This window comes from Citrus sinensis, chromosome 3 (genome assembly GCF_022201045.2).
Source record: "Citrus sinensis cultivar Valencia sweet orange chromosome 3, DVS_A1.0, whole genome shotgun sequence".
NCBI lineage: Eukaryota > Viridiplantae > Streptophyta > Magnoliopsida > Sapindales > Rutaceae > Citrus > Citrus sinensis.
Window position 1 is genome coordinate 6,634,214 of NC_068558.1, and position 22,738 is coordinate 6,656,951.

The following is a 22,738-nucleotide window of genomic DNA, read 5'->3' on the forward strand; positions in this document are numbered from 1 at the left end:
TTACTTACCTATATAAAAATGTTAATATAATATTTTTGATTTTGTATATAATAATTTTTTTTAAAAAATATGCATATATAATAAAAATTTGGATCCTCTCCTAATCTTATTTCTCTGTAATATTTGGAAGAGATTGAGAAACATAACATTTAAGTATTTCGAGGGAGAAGATTCGATTTACTTTTTTATTTCCTTTTTTAAATATCAAAATTTGACTTTTTTTTACCAACTTAAAATCTAATACTAATTAAATTAACTCTGAAATCCATAATCTAATTCTCCTTTTTCTTCTTTATATCTTTTTTTTTAAGGTTCTCATCTTTCTTCAAACAAATAAACTCTGATAATATACCACCCGGGTAATTTTTTTTTCCCTCTTTTCTTATTTTGTATTTGATTTTGTTAATAAAACAATTATCACAAATAGATTAAATTCGAGACTCATAGATATTAGTTCTATGTAAATAAAATTTATTGAAGCTACAATTTTGATTTTCTTTGATTTCTCTCTTTTTCCTTTTACTTCTCGAAAGAAGTATTTTTTAAGCCCATATAGTAATTGGTAACTCAAAAATAATATTTGTACTTCCTTAATTTTATTTATATTATTTTCTTATCTCAAAATAATTGAGAACTTAATAATGCAGAGAAGCATATGTTAAAAAAAATCATAATAATAATAATCTCCTTAAATTTAGGGAATTTATTTTCTAATTGAATAAAAATAATTTTGAGTTTATGTAATATATCTAAAGAGCATACGAAATTGTATTGATTGTAAAATTGATTCTTAGAGCTATTCTTTTCTTCCCTTTCAAAATTAGATCTACTCTTTTCTTCCCTTTTAAAATTAAATCTACTATATAATGGGTGATTTTGGTAAAAATAATTTTTAAAAAATTACCAAACACGCAAATACCTTGTAGCTTATCAAAATCAATTTTGGGCCTTCCAAAAGGAATCCTAAACTAGCACTAAAGATTGTTTAAGTGAGAGATGATTTATCAAAATTAATTTTAAATAAATAATATTAAGTAAATTATTTATTTAGAATTTGAATTCCATACTTCATTATTAGTCTAATAGTTACCGTAGCTTATCGTTTAATAGCACATCAAGTGCTACAACATCATCATTATTATTAGGAAAAATGACATCTACACTCCTTAGTTACCCCCAAGTTTTAAAAAAAAAAAGGATACAAGACCCTTTTTTTTACCATTATACTCTTTAAAATTTTTCATAAATATGAATATTATATAAATAATGTAATCTATGTAGTGGACTAACGATATTAAAATATTAAAATATTTTAATAGTTTAATTAATTTAAATATGTAAGTTATTATATTTATTTTAATAATATATGTTTATTTATTGTAGATGTTTTAAATAAATATTTGCATTAAGTACATTTCACAATAACAAAAATCTAACATACTAATGTCAAAATTATTATTTTACATAATATTCAAAATAATTTAAATTTTAACACACTTGTTTTAATATTAGTGATTCTATTTATTATAAAATTCAATTTAATATAATATCATATATCTAATAGATTGTAAAATATTAAAATATTTTTAAATATTGAAATTATAAAATAATTTATATATTATTACATTTATTTTAATGTTATATTTTCATTTATTATAAAATACTAGATTCGATTTTTTTTGTGGATAATAAATGTAATGAGTATTATGGTCAAAAAGAAATTTTTATATCCCTTTTTAAAAATTTAAAGGTGTTAGTGACTATTTCCTTAAACTTTAAAGTGTAAATATCTTTTTTCCTCGTTGTTGTTATTATTAATAACTTAAGTTGTTACATTATTTGAAATATAAAATTTGTTTAGTGTAACATTATTCTTTTTAAATTTATTTAAATTGGTCTCTAATTCTTTCCTTCTTTTTCCCCCCCTAATTTGGATAGAAATTGATCTAAAATTCGAATCTATGAATACATTTCTTCTTGGCATTTATGAATTTAGATATTTTCTCAATAACAACATCGACACCAATCAAAGGGAATAAACAAAACCAAACGGTTGTGGCTCAATTGACGACACAAGCTGAGTAAGTGAGAAGAGTTCTCGAGTTCGAACTTCACTAAACAAACCATTTGGGAGAGGTAATAAGCTTTAACTGTAATTACACCCTAAATTTAGTCTTATCCACGAGGTATCCTGGGAGGGCCCCAACTGTAGGAGGCACCTTTAAGCCCGTACCACAACCCAGACTAGAAGTCTCCGCTCGAACCGGGAGGCACAAGTTCTCCCAACAAAGGCGACTTCCCTGCGACTCGAACTGGGGAGCAAACCCAGTCAAACCACTTAAGGAGACTCCATTGCCAGTGGAGCCAACACTTTGTTGGTAATTACACCCTAAATTTAAATTAGTCAGGACCCAATGCAATAGCTGGAGGCCGGGTGGTTTAAAGAAAAAAAAAGGGAATAAACCAAATAAAATTCAAACAGAATAATGGGGACAAAAAGAAAAGCAAAAAAAGCAGTATGTTAACTATTTACCATAGCCAAGCCGAAATGGCACACACTAACATGGTCATTGAGAAATATTATACATTTAACACATGAAATTAAACCGATTTCCTCATTGTATGGCTCGGTTTATGCTATAAAATGCTGTTTTTCAGAAACTTATTCGGCCTTCACAATTATATAATGAAATTAAGATGAAAAATCAAAATCACCCAATTAAGAAAAGCAAAAAGAAAAGAAAAAGGTGGAGGAAAGCTGGTCACTTTTGGTGTCTTTTGAGCAGCATAGCATATATATCAACATCCCGAGTCATGATTCAAAGGATTTTAAGCAACTCTTCTTTCAGGTGGTCCTATGGACAATTGTGTCTCTACATCCATATATACTTCTTGCTCCTCTGACGCTTGCCGCGGTTGCATCCCACACTGAAATTAAATTGATCATCAATCAGTAAACTATCATCAATATGAAAGCTGTATTTATTGCAATTAATATTAGGGTTGAAAAGAAATTTATACTTGCTCTCGCAGCTTCGTATTTTCTTCAATGAGGATTTTTTCCTGTATTATGCACGACAAAGCACAAAATAATAGCAATCAGCAAGATATCAAAGATAATGATCATTGAACAAGACTCAATATTAACCGGGTATGCATATATGGGGACACAAATTAAAAAGTTATCACCTTTTCTTTCAGCTTCTCAATTTGTTCTCTGAAGAGCTGATTCTGAGAAAAGACCAAGTTTCTAAACTGTCAGTAAAATTATTTCAGTAGTGATATAGCCATGTTTAATTCGAGGATAGGCAATGTTAACTCGTTAAAATGTATGTACCTTTCTTGCCCTAATTCTGCTTAAGCTTCGTTCCAACTGGTTCTCTAACTGTTGTAGCTCATCAATTGTACATGGCTCCAGTCCATCTCCAAGGAGTTTTCTGCATTAGCATTAATATTATTCACAATTTTTTAAGCTTTGCAAATTAAAGTGGAGAATATATATGTATGTGTGTGTTGAATTCCGCTACGCAAAACAAAAATCCTCTTAGCTAGCTAGCTAGGTATTGAACCTTTTGGCCACTTCAAGAAACTCAAGCTTCGTCATCATGTTTGAAGTCTCTTCCTTGGCATGCTGCATGGAAAAACAAAAAGGAAAAAAAAAAGTACTAAAAAAGTTATCATTAAAATTAATAACTTATTATAATGTCTTTTCCAATTGGAATTGTTCTTTAGTTTTAGCTACGATTTAGTTAAGATGCATTCTGATTTTATACAACTGATGATCATCACACGATTGTCAATTCAGTGATAATCTGCATAGATTTTGCAATAATCTCATATATATTCTCTTGAAGGAAGAGAAAGGTAATTATATAGCAAAAGAAAAAGTGATATATTCCCAGTTATTTTAATTTTCTCATATATGAAGAGATCTGTGTCAGAAAAAAGTGCAACCAAATGAAAGTCATAATTGAGAAACATAAGCTTTTGTAGTTAAAATTATATGCATGTTCAGTAATTAGACAACAATTTGGTGTCAAGAAAATGTAGATCCGGATATGTTTGTTTCCCAAGAGATGATGAGATTCACTAGGTCTTTTTACCTGTGTTATATGCTATCCCTTCTAGCATGCCAATTTTTATGCTTTTACCATCATCTTTTTAAAGCTTTTCTTATGCCCCATAAAGATCCCAAATCTTTCTGCAGTTGTTTTTAAGATACCTAAATTGAATCATAAACTTGGTCCATACTGATGTACATGTAATGACTTTTCAAAGATTTTGTATTACATCTGCATGTGCATTTATAACTGTGTTCTGTTAAGATTTTGAATTATAATCAATACAATCATGAATCACAACTTTGTATTGCATTATTGCCCTTCTAGCATTTGGCTCAACAAAACAGTGAAACGTTCTTTACTTGTATATGTGCTGCATTAATGGAGGAAAGGGTAAAGAAAGAAAAGCACGACATCACAAAGACAAACCTGTGAATGATCTTCTACTATTTTGGAGTTGATTCCAATATCTTTGGTTTTCTTCTGATAGCGTTCTATGGTCTTGTTAATACTGAAAATCACACCGGTAACAATCAAAATATAAGATCATATATAACACAATAAATAATTACATACCTCAATAGTACCTTCACAGATAATTCAAATTATTATTTATTTATTTTGCCAAACTTAGTATGCAGTAATTTTATTAAGAAATAATTAATGAGTAAATATATTACCCATCAAAGATAACGAGAATAGTACATAAAATTTTTTCTAAAAAATTAAACAACAAAGAAAACAATATGTATACAATGAGTTGTGATCAAATTAATAGAGGATGAGAAATATGTTGAAAGCTTGAAAATCAGTAATTTGGCAATGCAAATAATTAAACAAGTCCCTATTTGGTATTGAGGCAGTATGATTTAAAAGCTAAACCTATTGCACAAAACAAGCTGTAGGTATGAAATAGAATTTACCAAAAATAGCAAAAATATTATAATGACATCACTATATATATAAGTGTGAGATAAAACCAACTTAGTTTCAAATCATAACACCAAATGATTACCAAATATTTTAGTATTCTAACTTTTAAACTACAATTTTATAATAACAATACCAAATACAGTCTAAGAATAAAATATCTAATTAACAAGGTTTTGGTATGGTGGATGGTTTAATTTCTACTACAAAACCAGGCCACCGAGATGGTTACATGGATCAAAACTCATGTCAGTCTGCCGTCATGCATTATTACGAGGAAGATTGTATGCTAGGTACCTCATATTGACAATAATTTATAAGAAAAGATTTTATGTATGTCAGTTAAAAGAGGCAAACAATAGAGTAATTCGACATATCTACTAAATTATTCTAAACATTCATCTCAAATGAGATGGTTCTCGGACATGGTAAACAGATCCGTTGCCTTCAAATTAATTCTACTTTTTCAAAATTCTCTCATTAGACTTAACTTATAGGCATCTTATAGTATTCAAACCCATCTTCTTAGTTCCTGCACTTGATTAGTTATTAACTTATAAACTGTTTTAGAATCAAAGACAATTCCTTATCACCATCTTGTACTAAATTAGAATATACATATAATCAGTTAGAGCAACATGATTTTGTAAGTAAGAATATCTCTGTTGCTATCCTATCTAAACAATCAAAATTATTTTGCTATAATGATGAGACAGACTGCAAACTGTTAAATTCTTTTTCATTTTTTTCCAAGATCCAATATTTAGGATTACATTGTTAAGGATTATCTAACTGAAGTTGATCCCAATAAGTTCCTACTTATATCTTTATATTCATATAATATTAGTTTTATCCCTTCTCAAGAATATTGCGATAGTCAAAAATAGTCTTCAAGTTATGATAATCAGTACTAATTAAATTTCCCTTTGGAATGACCATAATCAGAAGAAGGAAGTGTCACAATGATGAACTGTCAAACCATTATTCATTGATATTCAAGGTTCAAATAAAAACTTAGTTATTAATTAATTAATTAATTTCCTCACTTGAATTACAACCATGAAACATTAAGTTATATCTAGTCACTCAAACTTCAATCAACATTCTTCTTCCCCTTCCCCCCCCCCAAAAAAAAGACTTAATTATAGAAATGGAAAGTAAATGCATCACAGTAACTTGTTTGTCAAAACACACACACACACACACAGATATATATATATATATATATATATTATATATGAGCAAATCAAATTCATGAGTTATGATTAAAAAAAAAAGGCTAAGGAAATAATGTAACGTTGAGTATGAGTTAGACTAGATTTAGCCTAGTACGTGTATGAGTTAGAGGCGATCCTATAAGTTGGCCCTACGGACTACCATATGCTATAAGAGTTAACTCATGCATGAGTAGGGTTCTCGCTATTTTTTCACGATATAAAAGTGTATAAAACTCATTTGTTGGCTTTTATTTGCCATGCAAGTTGATTTATTAACAAATGGCTCACCCATGGACTTTTATACACCATCAGAATTGATTCACTAACAAATAATGTTTACTACTATAGAAGCCTTTAAGGCTCACGAATAAGGTTCTCTATTTTTTCACAATATAAAAAATGTACGAAGCTCACATGTGGGCTTCTATACGCTATCAGAGTTGATTCATTAACAAATGACTCATCCGTGGGCTTCTATATCCCATCAGAGTTGATTCATTAAAAAATAATGTTTACCATTATAGAAGCCTTTAAGACTCACGAATAAGGTTCATACTATCTTTTCACCTTATAAAATCATATGAGGCTAACTCATACTTCAAAGCTAGCTTAAGAGATAATGGTTGCACAAATCTTATATAATTAACCCAAAATTCAATCTCAGGCGATGTGCGATATTCTTTCTTAAGACATAAGAACCAAACAAAAACACTTCGGTCTATATAAGCGTTTGTAGTGTCACAAGCACATGGATGAAGTAACTAATCATCAAATGACTCTAACTTGGCAACAGAGATTAGATCTTCTTCCAACCACCTAGAGTATAGATGCATATTGAAAACCAAAGCTACAAGTTCACAGGAAGGGTTGGAGTCTCTAATTTTACTGTAAATTGAAGTTATTCCTTGTAAGAACTGTAGGAATGATATTCTCACGTGATTCTTTTATCATGTTCCTCAAAAGGTAAACAAGAAAGATTCACCAAGAATCTTAAATGATAGGAATTTGAATGAAACTACCTACCTTCACTACCTTAGTTAATGCATTTCTTATGTATCAGAATCATTTTTTTAATTCTTTCTAAAGCCGTACTGAAACTCATGCAATTTTAATATATTAGATACAATGGATCATTTTAATTTCTATTCTTCTCTATGTTAAAGAGTGCTAGATTGTAAAGCACAACCACTTGAATTCCAATATTTAGGGAGTCAAAGATCATTTCCATATTCAAAATGCAAAAGATTTAGAACAAATTTCCAGAACATAATTCTCATGTTTACATGTTAAGCCCTATTTTATCGAACATGGTTTGGAAGCTAGCTACAAATGTACTATAGCAACCTTTAAGGCCAAAATTAACCAAAGGAGATATTTTTTTGTCAAAGCTAAATGATCAGTATTAAGGTTAATTTTATCCTAATTAATTGTATTAATGTGTCTGGTACAATTAATGATATCATATATTAAGAAAGGCAAGGTTAGACCAAGACAGTGGAACACCATGAAGCACGCAATCCATTTCTTTAATTAGAAGTAATTAGTTTTCCAAATAAACAAAGGTGAAGCAAAACATTAATTAACATGTAGGTGAGAATCGAAGTACATCTTGGAGTTGGGATTCCCATAACAGTCTACAAGATTACTAAAATAATTTGCTTTTCTCTTTTGGTATAATTCTGCTATATATATCAAAAGTTCTTGAGTGTTTTCCTGAAATAAAACACCATTTGGTTGTTAGCACCTTGTTAAATGTGATAATTTGCTTGCTCAATTGCATGGATAAACCAAATTATCAATATAACTATACAAAAAGATATTTGCTGTTTTATGGTTTATTTTCGTTCATCTGTTAAAATTTCTCATTCGTGTTACGCTTAAATAATTAAAAATTGAAAGGTACAAATAGTAAAAATTTAACAAAAAATATGCACTTGAGCACCTTAACTTTCTCTAATTAATTAGTTGAGACTTGAGAGAGCGGTACACATGACAAAAATCCAACCCAAAACTATGTATGCTGTGGAGTACCTTGACTTTCTCCAACTACAAACGCAAATGTTTGCATGAAAAGAATAAATAGCGCTCTTTCCGTGCATACAGTCACTGACCTCAAAACTGCTCTACATGACCAGCTTATGTCATATATACAGTTCCACAGCTAATGCAATAGAGAAATTTAGTTCTATTATTAGTGTTTTTCTGTTTTTCCTTTCTTTTTTTTCCCTGTTCAATTTGTGTATAATGAAGTGATTAACCCACCCATAATTTTTCCATCAACTACAGTTAACCCTAGTGAGTACAATTTGTTAATCTCTATGTCGTGTCTCTCTCCCTCCCCAAAGCATTAACTGACATTTATGGAACCTCAGATCCGATTGAGGTGAAACTGAGAGAGTACAAGAATCTGCAAGATCTCTTGAAAGATCAATTAACGCCAAAAATTCAACAAAACAAAACCACCTGTTAATATTTGATTCTAAAGACTAAGAAAGGGAACCAGAAAGATCAGACCCTTTATACTCTCATGTACTCGTAGTACTATCTTACCTGCTGGGGCTGTCACAGATATAAATCCAATGCTATACGGGCAAAATTATCCAGATTTTAAATTAAAACAGATTCGCAGTAGATACATGAAATATGAATACCAGACAACAATATATATAAATAAATAAAAGCTCATATTAGTGTGTCTGTGAGAACATTACGAAGAAGATGAGGAACGCACCTACAACTAGAGAACTCGTAGAGCTTGCCTCTGGGGGAGAAGATAATTAGTGCAACTTCGGCATCACAAAGAACCGATAACTCAAAGGCCTTTTTGAGCAGCCCATTTCTTCGCTTTGAGAAAGTAACTTGCCTGCTTGTTGCATTTTCTATTCTCTTCATCTGGGTTTTGCCCCTCACCATTTTCACTCTCCTACTCCTACACAAGAAAGACCCACAAATTCAATATAAAATAATAACCTGCTGTCAGCTAGCTGAAAGATCAAGGCAAAATTATAATTAAATTGAATGAAAATCTAATTGAAACTGATTTGAAAGACCAACCTAAAAGTTTCCAAAGATAGAATGAGAGAATAAACTGAAATAAAAACAAATTAGGAAAGTGCTGAAAAAGAGATTTGATGGGTCTGTGAAAGCTCCAGTGGATGAACAAGAGAGACAATGATAATTATAGAAATTTCTCTTGCAATAAAATCTTGAGAAGCCCTAGATTTTTTCACTGAAAATACATTTAAAAAATAAAATATATTTTTATTTATCATCATATCATGATACCATACTCCTTTCTTTGCTTTCTAGCTTCTCCAGCCAATAACCCTAGCTATAGATTAAAATAGAATAATATTGATATTTATAATGGAAAAACAACCGGAGAGTCAAGAGCGAAGAACCTAATCTCTTTCTTCTTTTGGTAACCTGAGGAAAGAAGCAGTCACCACCCTCAAAAAGAAAAATCAGAGAATAAATGCCAAAGCATGTGAATCCACTACTCATGTGGATGCACGAAAGTTAGATGCTATCGCGTGATGTGATGACACCTGTTGAGATCGACTGACAACTCCCATGTCCGGTATCCACTCAAGAGGCAGAGAGGTGAGTGAGGCCACGGACAGCGAACATTCCTGTCGGTTGCCAGTTTCTCTCGGACAGTTTCCCACTTTTAAAAACTGGAAACCCTCTAGTTGTATGGAAATTCCGGGTACTCGCTGCGCACGATAAAAAGGTAGATTTCGCAAACACTATTGTCCGTACAATGGGGTTAGAAAAACGTCCATGTCTTTCCGTACAATGGGATCGGAGGTGGACCAATGAGGACGCGCCAGCGCATCACGTAAGTTGATCATGATCAGACCTTGTCACGTGGCTCTTCCTCGTTTGGTGCGTTCCGGGCTATTGCCTATTGGTTCCATCAATTCATTTCTTTCCCTTGAGGGGTTTCTGATGCTTTTCTCGCTCAGGTGGGTTCTTCAGATCACAAGTGGAGGCGCACTGTTGGTTGAGTTATATATTCCTTTTTTGTTTTTCTAATATATTTTCGTTTTTGCTGTGCGGAGCGATCAGCAATGAGTTTGTCTTGTTTTGGGACCACAATGAGGCCTGGGGTGTTAAACGAATGGCATGTCTCGTTAGGTCTTTTTAGGCCGCGGCGATGACCAACGAGAGCGGATTTCAGGGGCATGCGATGTGTCTACGTGTATCTTCATGTTTACGGGACCTAGTTGCAATTTTTATTTTCTTTTTTATATTATCAATTGTCACATTTACAAAAAAAAAAAAAAAAATGAGTGCCAGTCACTTTCTTTCACTAGCCATTTGTGCTCCGTTCGAATTCATTTTTTTCAAGTTGATAAAATTTCCATTCAAAAAAAAAGTTGATAAAATTTACCTTATTCTCAATAAATATTGACATTTATTAATGTAACCTCTATTATACTGTATGTCATTGATATGACTATAAGTTATTCACTATCGCCATACAAGTTGTTCTTCTTATCAGTCGAGTACAACATTAGATTCAACATTTATTAGTCGCCAAGACCCATCCAACAACGCATCCAAAGTCTTTTGTTTCTTTGCATAAAAATAAATTTGTGTGCAGTACTCACGAAGGATTAGCGGAATGACTGGACCGATAATTTTTTCCCCTATGAAGTATGAAGTACATAGAATACAATGTACAAACTTTTATGTGGCACTCTCTTTAGAGTTTTAAGTTTTAAGTATCTGTTTGGTATAACTATTTAGTGATTATAAGTGCTTATTTAATCTCGTAAATTTTTATTAAAATTTGTGTTATTATTTAGTTTTTTTTTTTAGTATAGCTTTTAAAGATTAAATAAGCTATTTTGTCTCTATCAACAAAAAACTCAAATTTTAGACTTTTAAAAGTAGAAGTTTAAAAACTTTTTTTTGAAATAGGAAAATGTCTAAAACATGTTTTATTTATCTAACAATCTTATTTCATTCTTTTTATAGTATAACTTTAAAAAATATTTATGTATAAAGATAATTTTGTGATTTTTAATAAAAGCTCTCATTTACAATTAAATATTTAATTTTTTTTGGGTAAAAACTCTACTCATAAAATTTCTACTAACAAAAACTTTATTTAAATAAACTCTAATTAAAAAATTATACTAAACGAAACCTAAATAGCCAAAAGCCATGTCTAAGATGAAGTTGCACTATAATAAGATTCAAATCAAATATTATAAATATTTCAATAAATATTAGTAATTCGAACGGACGGATAAAAAATATAAAATAAAAACTTGTGTACAAACAATGAAACACATTAGTTAATGAGAGACACGGGGATGCAAACTAATAATATTTTATAAAACCAAACATATTGATTGTGTGTGTACGGGAAGTGAGTCTTGATATATATGGATTATCGAAAAAGTTTTTCAAGATCTAAAATTCCCAATAATAAGTGAAATCAATATTGCAATGTCTGGTAAGTGGTTAGGTAAGTAAGATATCCAAATCGATGTTTTATTGGAGAAGGTGGTCATAGGTAAACATACATAAACTCTATTTCTTTTATTATTATTATTTTTTTTTTAAAAAAATGAACTCCTTCCAAATACAATAATGATTATGTTTTCATCAGTTGAATCCCAACTATTATGCAGCATTTATTTTGTTGAATAATAAATTTCATAACTTATAAATTTTATATTCTATCATCGAGTAAATGAGTGTGGTTAAGACTTTATTATTGAAATTTCTAGTATTACCCTTCCAAATAAGATAATGAGGTATTTTGAGTGAAAATTTTATAACTTTAAATCATTATGAAGGTGACCCAAACATATAATAAACATCAAACTGCACTGCTTTTCAAAACAAGAACTTGACTACCTTTTATTTTATTTTTTTTCTATCCTAGATAAGTTGACTGATGAGATCATATTTTGGATGCTGATGTAAATTTCAAGATGGTGCGCCAGCCTATATTTGACAGGTCCAATGAATTCCACAATAAGACCCACAAATTATTTTTTTAGACCCACAAATTTTTTATTTAAAAAAAAAAAATTTATATATTTTTTATTTGTGGATCTCACTATGAGAATGAGACCCATCAAATTTATCAAATGGCAGATTTTTAATGGGTGCTCGCACCACCTCAGCTGGCCTGCTCCGCGTAAGTTTTTCCTCGGCTCTAATTGACAGTCACCGGCCAGTTTTCGGAAAGCAACTTAATCACGTGATTCATGCACATTTTTGTCTTCAACTTGCGATATAGTGAAGAACACTATGGGCCAGCATTCTGATTAATGGTCAGTGGACCAGATCCAAACACCAAACACGTTGGTTGTGGTCCATAATCTCCATTTTCAACTTTCGGATAGCCTTCTGATCTTTCGTACTACTCGATGTTGCTGGTGGGTCAAGCATTAAGCACAGAGAGCTATCATTGGGCCGGTCCATCCCATTTTCTATGGGCCGGCACCTGAACAAGACAAACATCACCTGTTTCTACTTACACCCTTTGTATAAATTAGTATACAGTCCTTCCAATACGTGAATGCCTGTTGTTGATCGAGTGAAAACGGGACGTCCATTTAGGTGTTCACTCAACCAAATCCATTAAATAGTTGAACGTGAACAATTTGCAAGACCGACCTAACAAAATTGGCTTATATGATCCGTGGATGACAATTTCACAAAAGAATTAAATTCGACTTCATTAATATTGAAAAAGTTTTGTTGAAGTGAAGGCTTCAAAGTTCAAAATCAAATGGGCATAATAATTCCGCATCTCACTTAGCATAATGGCTGACTTCTATCACAGTAATTGTTTGGTCGCCCCTACTTTTGAAGTGCTTAACTACTTTTGTCTTATAAATCGATTAATTTAATCTGCTTAACTTAATCCTTCAATTTCTATAACGAAGTTGATTTATTTAAAACTTGACCTTGTTTCGATAATAATAAAAACTCTCATGCTCCTAATTCCTAGTTCCTACTTCCAGATAAAGTTTTAAGCATGATTTTGAAAAATAAAGACACCCAGACAACATTACTAAAATAATGAAAGCAAACTCACTGTCTTATTAAATTGTCATCGAATTTAGTCCAAGTTTAAAGTTCTTTACCATTCAATCTTAAAGAATTATTTTTAATAATACATTTTATTACTAGGCAAAAATTTTCAACCAATTTATACGGAAGAGCCAACTTAATTTTTTTTTATTAAAGTAATAAACGAGATGATAGACTAAATATGAAATATAAAATCAAAATTTATTATTACTGTCGACATCTGTGATTGGCACTTATCTATGATAAAAATATTATTGATCAAAATGTTATTTTTTACCGCGTAAGTTAAAAAAATAAACATTGAAAATAAGCCATTTTTTAAAATGAAACCTAAAATCGGGTCATTTTAGCAAAGTTCTCAATTAATAAACGATAATATTTTATTTATATTAAAAAACAAATTAAAAGATTAATTTCTTTTTTCCGTTGAAAATATTCAAACGCTTTGATGTGGCCGGCCTAATTAAAAAAATGAGAACTAAATAAAAATCCACGTCTCCAAACTTCTTCACTCCGCCTGAAGTCCTAAACGTACCAAATCCATCACTTTTGTTGCCGTTTCACCCTATAAAAAATTGATATAAATCTCCCCCCTCTCTCAAGAATCTGGAGTCTGTTTTAAAAGCCTTCTCCCGTGTGATCACATCCAAAATTACCAGTTTTATTCTTTATTTTTTATTTCTTTTTTCTCTCGTAAAAAATCAAAGAAACAATGGATGAATCCAGCGAGGAACAGCAACAGCAACAACCAACAGCGATGAAAGAGTGCATGCACAAAACGAAGGCTATACAGTTCTTAGGTCGAACGACACCAATTATTCTGCAAAACGACAATGGACCTTGTCCTCTCCTTGCCATCTGTAATTTGTCTTCTCTCTTTGTCGCTCGCTAGGGTTTCTTCTTCACTAAGTTTAAATTAAATAGACGTGAACTTTTGAGTTTTGACCGAACTGTTCGATACTTCTATTTTCTAGGTTTTTATTCTTTGAATTCTTTTTTCTTTTTTTCAATTTGCTGCGATCTTGCAATTGAGATAAAGTCCACTTGTGACGCAGTGTAATGTTGCCTTTGGATTAATTGTGAATTAATTGATAATTGAATGATGATTTCTAGGGTTGTGTCTTTTGTTGCTGAGAGTGGACAAGAATTGAAATTGAAGCGTTGGATCATAGGTTCTTGAAAGTAGCAAATTTATTTCAATTCTGTGGTGTACTTGTAGTTTCTCTGTCTTTTTTGAAATTGAATGATGCTATTGGTTTTAGACTGTTTATTGTTTGGGTTATTGATTCTGTCTTTGGTTGCTAATTGTTCCTATACCAGTTAATATTCTTAATTATTGTTAATTGCGGAGAAATTGACAGAGAGTAAAAGATAATGACATTACTTTTGGATTGTGAGTAAACTTCAGTAAAAGTCTTCACTACTGGTTTTGGTTCCAATAAATTATCTTGTATGGACGTTTTGACATATTTCTGATATGTTATGGCTACATCTGAAAAGTGGCAAATTGTAATCTAGTGTACTGTTGTCTCTTTTGTTTTTTGTATCAATTTTTTGGTTATTTACCAGTTTTGTTATTTGTAAGAGCTGTTTAGTGAGAGGAAAAAGAAGGTGAAATTTGGCTGGACTTAAGTGGTTTTCTTATCAATTATAGTAGAAAGTTTATTATAATTAAGTCAAGTTAGGTTATGTTAGGCACAAACAAGTTGAATTAAGGCTCTTTCTTTTCTTACCTTTTCTGACTTATGAAATTGTTTGGTACATTATACTTACAGCATTTGGTTTATTTTGTTGAGAGATAGGAAAAGATTGCTTCTAATTTCATTCAAACGGTATCTGATTTGACATTGATGTCGAATGTTGTTCCGTGAAGTTTCTGTTTGTTTATGGGTATCTATAGTTTTTGGAATTTATATGTATCATTGCTGCCACCAGGTTCAGTTAAGGTTTATGTTGGTTGCTACAAGCTGAAATGGTTGTATTATGCATATTTCAGTGAAATGGTTAAAGCTATTTTTTGAATCTCATGCTAAGTATTGTCTTCGGTTTTATATTAGCAATTTTTAGTACATTGGAGAGTTTACCATCTTAACTCAATGAACTTTTTGATATGAGAATACATGATTTGCATTTCATTTTTCACGTATCTAACTAGAACTATTTAAACATTGGTATCCCTTGCATTTTGTAGTTGCAAGTCTTATTGATACAGTCCAGGATGTTTACCTGAAATTTCTTTATTTCTGTTGAATTACTGTTTTAACAGAGTGACTTGTTATTGTAATTCCTTTGCGTTGATTACCTCGTTATTCTTTTATTGTTCCATGGTTCTAAAATTTCCCTATCATTCTTCTCAATGGTTCGAGCTCATTATTGTCATTTTGCTTGCTTCAGAAATTTTCCTAAGGATAAGAGGGCCTGTTTTTTTGCCTTATTTTAATTGCAGTACCTTCGTTGACAATTATCCTATCTAGGACTTTTTTAGGCACCATGGTGAGGGTTTGTTCTCTTTATGTCTCTAGTATTAATAATGAGTCTTAAAACTTTTTTTTTTTATATATTGAAATAGGTAATGTTCTTCTGTTGAGGAACAATCTGACTTTGAGTCCAGATACAGGGGAAATATCACAAGAGAAATTGCTTTCGCTGGTGGCTGAACGGCTTATTGATTCTAACAGTAATGTCAATGTAATAATTGCTATTTTGATTGATTTGAAAGTCTTTTCTGGTTTTACTTGATATTGACACACTTAAAAAATGCAGAATAAAGATGCTGGGTATGTTGAAAATCAGCAGCAGAATATTGCGGATGCTATTGATTTGCTTCCGCGCCTTGCAACTGGAATTGATGTAAATATAAAATTTAGGAGGTTAGACCTCTTTCTCTCTCTCATACTTACATTCATATATTGCAACCCCCCTTAGTGCTGAATGGAATACATCACATTTGCAGGATAGATGATTTTGAGTTTACACCAGAGTGTGCGATATTTGATCTACTTGACATCCCCCTCTATCATGGTTGGATAGTTGATCCCCAGGTATGCATTTTTCAGGCCATATATAATGGTTTCAATTGATTGTTGTTGGACAAGTCTGATTTATGGTTTTGTATGCCATTGTTCTATAATTGCTTGTGTTTGGTGATTTTGTACCCATTCAACATTGTTGCTCCATTGTTTTATGGTTTACTAAGATTGCCCTCCTTTTTTGCTGTTTTTAAGAAATTTATTCTTTTTTTTTTTGGGGGGGGGGGGGGGTTTGAGGGTTAATCTATGATATATTGGAGATTATTCCGAATATGATGTTCTATGAGACAAAGACAAATGCTATAGCAATAGCATGCAGAGTACTATATAATACTAACCTTTGGTAGTTTTGTTAGCTGCTGCTGGCTGTACTATATTTAGCTCGGAAGCTTAGGATTTGCTTTAGTGTCCCAAATGAAATTTATTCTTTTCGAAGGTTTTGGCACCCATGACCATTTTGAATGTATAATCATGATTAATATGGAAGTATGCATTTGTCTATTAGTGGGAATGCTCACTGGAATCTGACGGCGTCACTTCTTTTCAGCAATTTCGCCAATATGTCATCATGAGTGTTCTCCTTGTCCATGAACGTGGGCTGGTGGATGTGACCATCTCTTACAATTCTATTTCTGTTATATATATTTTTGTTAGGAGCATAATTTATTGGATGTAGTTGATTATGATTCAGTGTTTTTTGGGTGCAGGAACAAAAATACTGAAATTTTTATGAAAATGTAACCACATGAGTTCTCTTGAAAAAAAAAAATCCATTGCCTCTATATATACTTATGCAGTTATTTAGTAAAACAAAAGGTAACTCTCTCATAAGTTAACATATGAATCGAGACATGGGCAGAGATCCAACATCTGAAGTTGTCAATATGATAATAGTTCTACACATTATCTCGTTATGTCAGCCAGCTGTGAGCTATAACAAGCTGCTAAGTTGTTTCTTGGTGCCTAACTTAATTAGTTATATGTCTGCTAGGTTTTTCTTTTCCTATTTTTCTTTTGGTACTGAATTCTTCATTGGCATGCACTTGGTGTGTCCTGAGTTGATGTGTTCGGCAAACTAATTAGTCTTGTGTATGCATAGCAGGATTATGATACGGCTAATGCAATTGGGTCCAAGTCCTACAATGCTATTATGGGGGAGCTTGTAGCCCTGGAAACTATGGGAGGTGACTGTAAAAGTAACTCTGAAGAAGATTGTGTTGATTTTGCTGCTGCAACAACTGCAACTTTAGGAGTTCCTTCTCCATGCCTTTCTAAAGCCAGATCTTTTGATGATTCTCCACGTTCTGTATCTGATCAGCAAACATTAAGAAAGGGGGATCTTGAAGAAGAAGAAGAGCTATTGAGAGCCTTGAAATTGTCAGAGTCTGACGTACCTAGTTCACCGGGCAATTCAGTTTTAGCTAATGTTAACGGTGCCACTATGCCTGTCAGTTCTGATGAAAGTACATGTTCCAACATGGATGTTCCTGCAGATTCTGTACATACATTAGAGCGACGCACTGTTGTAGAAAGTGAAAGTTTTCATCAGCCAGAATCTTCCATATCAGGTAATGGCATTGTCTTGAGCAATGATGATAATAAGATAAAAATGGAAGCTTTTGGGAGTACTGCTGGGGAAGAAGCAAGTTCACCCTTGAAGGCAGATGGTAGTATGAAGCTTGATCAGCCATCTAAAATGGAATCTGTAGCACATAATATTTCTAAAGATCTGGTTGAGAAGAAAAGTGTTCAAAAATTGGTCCAGATTGAGGAAACAATTCTTTTTTCTCCTGGAAAGGATACTGCAACTGTGGTGGAGACACAAGTAGAAATTTCCCAAGGTGGCAAAGAAGTTGAGAATGAACCCACTTCTACCAATGTTCATGAGCCAGTTGATAATCTAAATAGGTGTAGCACAACTGAAGTTTTGTGTCTCTCTGTTCACAATGGAGATTCAGATTCATCTAGTGGCAGAATACAACTCAGTGATGTGCCTGAAAACTTTACCTCAAGTGTTGATGGCAGTGAACCCATATATGAAGGAGAGGAATGCATATTAGATTCAGGAACTGCAATGTATGAAGACCGAGAGCCTGTGTATGAAGGCGAGGTGATTCTTGCTGAGCAAGCCGACAAAAGCACTTTGGATGCCTGTAATGTTTGGTCTAAGGATGAAATCACTCAACAACAAGGTAAGTGCTGGCCTGTGGCAAAGATGTTCTAGCATGTCTCTTTGTTATGCTAGTTTTCTATGTACTTGAACTAATTTGAAACACTTTTTCTGTTTTTTTCATTTCTCAGGGGAACTTATTAAGAGCTTTTTGAAGAGCAATGCCAATCAACTGACTTTTTATGGGTATGTCAATTTTAGGTTTGGCTATACAAGTCCTAGTCTCTTGGCAGGCTCTTTGTTTGACTACTATAATTATCTTTTGCAGGCTTTTCTGTTTACAAGATGGTCTTAAGGAAAGAGAACTTTGTGTTTTCTTCCGTAATAATCACTTCAGCACCATGTTTAAGGTAGTTAGGAGCTGCAATATAGTACTTGTGTAATTTAATCATTGACATTGCTGTTTATGGACTGTCAGCTACTCTCATTGCCAGTGAGCAGTACAAAGAAAATGTCTATACTACATTTTCTTTCACCAGATCTCATTTTTTTTTTTTTGTGTAGTATGATGGCGAGCTTTATCTTTTAGCTACGGACCAAGGGTACATAAATCAGCCTGATTTGGTTTGGGAGAAACTGAATGAGGTAAAATTGTTTACTAATTAATCCTATTCACTTGTTTGTTAATTGATTCATATCTGAGCAGAGTGAAATGTAATATCATATATATGGGATAGGGTTAAAGTCATCTCATTTTGATCAGATTGTGGATAAAATTTCTATATGGGAAGAACTTCATTCCCTGAAAATAAATTGTAGTGTCTTTAGGTTCTAATTACTTTATCCAAATTTAACTTTATATATGTTCGTCTCTACCTTCATTTACTTTTAGGTCAATGGGGATACATTGTTTATGACGAGCAACTTCAATGAATTTAAAGTAGAAAGTCATGCGAATGACTCATGGGATGAACATGGTGCTATGGCCAGTACTGCTGTATGTTCTCTTTCTGATCCAAAATCTTCTGCTTGCCGTCAAAGAACTTCAATGAAACTTACTTTATTTTGCGTGCCACAGGACTATCTTGCCCATTATGATACTGCCACACACGGAGGGTCAGATATGAAGTAATTATTCTAACTTTCATTACTAATGCATGTATTGATTTTTATTTTTTAGGATGGAAGAGGTGTCCAATTAATGGCCTCTACATGTTAGTTGCTGTCTTTCGTTTGACAAGTTTAACATTTTTAACTTTTTTAACTTTCCATTCAAAAGTTACCTTAATCTTGATTTTTCATCAAATTCTTAACTGCTCTACATTAGTAAGATAAACAAACTCCAAAGCAATGCAATTATAGTTGTTTGGAGTAATGATGGAAGGACCAATTTCATCCTCAACGTTTTTCTAAACTTTCTGAAGAATTTTTATGAAACTTTTGGGAACTTATTCTAGCAACAATATTTTAATTTAGATTTATATTCAAATGGCATGTTTTTTGTCCTGGCAGTTCTGATCTACAACTGGCAATAGCTCTTCAACAACAAGAGTTTGAGCAACAGCCACAACGTCCTAATGTGCAGCAACAGCAGCCACCCGTTACTGGCAGTTCAAAATTGATAACTGGTCCCCAGGTAAATGCCTTATTGTGCCTTCAACTTTAGATTTACAATTTAGGCACAGTTTTTTGTTTCCATAAACAAGATAGTAAATAAATTTGTCTAGTTGGGAATGTTCAAAAGATATATTTCAGAAACCTAGAAGTTGCCTTTCTGTTCGATGCATTCAAGTTATACCCAAAGATTCCAAAATGCCTCACTTTTCCAGAACAATTTTCTGCCCCAAGCCCTATGCCCCCGAAATTTGCAAATCATTAAGGCCATTTCATTGGGGAAATTATGATGTGAATTTGCATATTCGTTGAAGTGATTTAAAAGTAAAGATGAGGTTTCCATTAAAAAAAAAAAATCCATAGCTGATCAATAATATTGAAACAGTGTGTTGGAATATAACTGTCTGACTTGTATGAAGTTTTATCAAATAAAAATTTTGACCTTTGGCAGGTGGCAAGAGCCAGTGGTAGAGGTTCATCTTCCTCGACTAAGTCTGATGGAAAATCAAAGGAGAAGTGTAGTATAATGTGAATTTTTTTCTTAGGCTGTTTGGATATTTGCACTACTGTAAATGATCTGCCTTCTTTTCCACCAGCCACACCCGCACCCCCACCCCCCAACAAATTGTATCGAGTGACGTCAATAAAACCGTCCAATATTATTAATTACCGTGACCATTTACTGTAAAAGGGAAGTATATAGTAAAACTTTTCTAGTATAAACTTTCATGTAGTGTACTCCAAGGTGGTGAACACAAATTGCTTAGTTTTTAGGTTCCTCATTCACTTCCTCACGCAAGGAGCGGGTTATGATCAAAGTTAAATTACTCATGGTAGCCTGTGCTAATCTAGATCTCTCTCTTCTAAAGCTTTCTGGCCGTTAGATTTTTTCGTCTCCACATAGCAGTCTCCTTCTGCAAAAGCTTCTAGGAAACATCAATCGTCAATGCACGGAGGAGAATTGCACGATGAGAGCCCGAAATTTTGATGGAAAAGTATTGTAAGCGTAGGTTCCGAGCCCTCATTTTTAGTCTTTCACTTTTTTTTTTCCCTCCTTTTTGCGTTCTCATTACTCTGGTTGAAGGCCTCGGCCACCTAAGTCACTGTACTCTGCCGCCCTATCCTGTTCGTTTGTGGCGTCAAGAATGAAATATTATTTAAAGGCAAAAGCGGACCCACGACGGGACATAACACAGCCAACCAACGTCCGAGATTTCACCACGCTGGAGCTGGCTAAGCGCCACCGACAGTCTGCCCCTCTTGTAAATATATTAAACGACATATGATTGTTTAGTTTATTAATCCGGAGTTATCATGATTAGCAAAAGGATTGACTTTTTGTAAATTTGTGAGGCCATAGAGAAATTAAGGAAAGCAGAAAAAGATGACTCGAGAAAGGGGGAAGGAAAAGAAAGGGAGGAGAGGAAAAAAAAGAAGAAGAGGAAGCGAGTGGTGTGGGGGAGGGTTAATGAAATGAAATCGAAAGGGACAGACAATATGCAGCAGGATAGACCAAAAACATTAGAATGTAAAAACAACTGTTTCTCTAGCAGTTCGTAATTTTTATTATGTGGGAAGAGACTTGAGAAGGTAGCGGCGGGGACCACCCTAAGAAGGGGTGTCGTGATCTTAGGTTTTAGGTAATGCGACAAAAGGCTACAGCTGTGACGGTGACCCCACCTCTACTTCCCCAATCCCACCACCTCACCTCCAAACGACGATATTTTGCTTCCCCTGCACTTCCTTGGAAATTACGTGATTCCTGGTTCTTCTGCCCTCCGGCTCGCAGCTCGCTTCGGCTGGGCTCCCCTCTCGGCTCGGCGAACACCATTGCTTTCCACGTGTCATCTTCTGATTGCGACGTGAAACTTATTTCTTATTCCTTTTTTCTTTTTAATTGAAATTGCATTTTCCTTATTTGCTTTAACAGCGACAATAGAAAGGAAAATTTTATTTTCACCCAGAAAAAAAAAAATTAGAGGTACAAAATTCGACAAAAAATACGAATAAAATTAAAATATTCTAATAAAAGGTAATTTGATTGATAACTATTCTGGTATTTTAATATTTTCATTCAAATAATGTTGTGTGCCGTATATAATTTAACCCACATTAAGTAGATGATAAATTTTTAAAATTTTGATATAAATTTATTATCTACTACTATCTCATGTCATCTTCTATATAACAAATGTGAGGAAATTTAAGAGATAAATTTTAGGTAAACTTTACAACGTGTAGTATTGTTCTAAGAAATAATCAGCCATGATTTCTAGATTCCATCTTAATCATTCATTGATAACAACATATGATACCTTAGAGATTTTTTTTATTATATTATTTTGTCGCATACAATCTTGTTGTGAAAGCAGTGAAGTAAGCTTCGAATTACGGAGTGGTACAATTTTTATTTTTTTTTATCTACAAACTAAATAATTGCAGCGCGTAGCTTCAACAAATTAAACACATGCTAGTATGCTTGATAATGACACTCATGCCAAAACTCGGGTAGCTGAGTTTGAGGATCTACTTGTTTGTCTGGCTTCAAGTGCTTTAACCAATCTAATTAAAATTGCACATAGGAATCTCCACATCAACAATTTTGAGTTTCAACTTTGAAATATTAACCATGCGACCATGAAAGATAAGAACTAAAAAAGAACCGGTACAGTAGGTTCGTGGTGCTTTTCTAAGTCTACATTGCCCTGTAAG

General features: G+C 32.8%; 2 protein-coding genes across 6 annotated transcripts; one reads left to right on the forward strand and one right to left on the reverse strand.

The window, feature by feature from the left end:
- Positions 1-2,503: 2,503 nt before the first annotated feature.
- On the reverse strand, positions 2,504-9,751 carry LOC102626103 (agamous-like MADS-box protein AGL19). Of its 5 annotated transcripts, none has more exons than XM_006477288.4 (8): positions 9,610-9,751; positions 8,940-9,137; positions 4,491-4,572; positions 3,570-3,631; positions 3,338-3,437; positions 3,190-3,255; positions 3,022-3,063; positions 2,504-2,928 (listed from the first exon to the last, which is right to left on the reverse strand). In XM_006477288.4, the coding sequence occupies exons 2-8, from the start codon at positions 9,119-9,121 to the stop codon at positions 2,830-2,832; spliced, it is 633 nt and encodes a 210-aa protein (XP_006477351.2). In that variant the 5' UTR covers positions 9,122-9,137; positions 9,610-9,751; the 3' UTR covers positions 2,504-2,829. The 5 variants fall into 5 exon arrangements, with proteins under 5 accessions (XP_006477351.2, XP_006477354.2, XP_015385151.2 ...); XM_006477291.4 differs by having other exon boundaries at positions 9,588-9,705; XM_015529665.3 differs by having other exon boundaries at positions 3,190-3,231; positions 9,588-9,703.
- A 4,025-nt stretch (positions 9,752-13,776) lies between these two features.
- On the forward strand, positions 13,777-20,753 carry LOC102627362 (uncharacterized). The gene is made up of 12 exons (XM_006477294.4): positions 13,777-14,133; positions 15,843-15,961; positions 16,037-16,143; positions 16,227-16,314; positions 17,405-18,494; positions 18,604-18,658; positions 18,741-18,822; positions 18,977-19,057; positions 19,305-19,409; positions 19,491-19,540; positions 19,925-20,048; positions 20,478-20,753. The coding sequence occupies exons 1-12, from the start codon at positions 13,986-13,988 to the stop codon at positions 20,556-20,558; spliced, it is 2,130 nt and encodes a 709-aa protein (XP_006477357.2). The 5' UTR covers positions 13,777-13,985; the 3' UTR covers positions 20,559-20,753.
- The last annotated feature ends 1,985 nt before the right edge of the window (positions 20,754-22,738 follow it).

Bases quoted from the DNA above. Each gene is read 5' to 3' on its own strand.
- LOC102626103 (XM_006477288.4), bottom strand. From the start codon at position 9,121: ATGGTGAGGGGCAAAACCCAGATGAAGAGAATAGAAAATGCAACAAGC. The intron at 3,256-3,337 runs GTACATACATTT...TTTTACTGACAG, and splicing joins GCAGAATTAGGGCAAGAAAG to TTTAGAAACTTGGTCTTTTC. The intron at 2,929-3,021 runs GTATAAATTTCT...ATTTAATTTCAG, and splicing joins ATACGAAGCTGCGAGAGCAA to TGTGGGATGCAACCGCGGCA.
- LOC102627362 (XM_006477294.4), top strand. From the start codon at position 13,986: ATGGATGAATCCAGCGAGGAACAGCAACAGCAACAACCAACAGCGATG. The intron at 14,134-15,842 runs GTAATTTGTCTT...ATATTGAAATAG, and splicing joins TTGTCCTCTCCTTGCCATCT to GTAATGTTCTTCTGTTGAGG. The intron at 18,823-18,976 runs GTAGTTAGGAGC...TTTTTTGTGTAG, and splicing joins ACTTCAGCACCATGTTTAAG to TATGATGGCGAGCTTTATCT.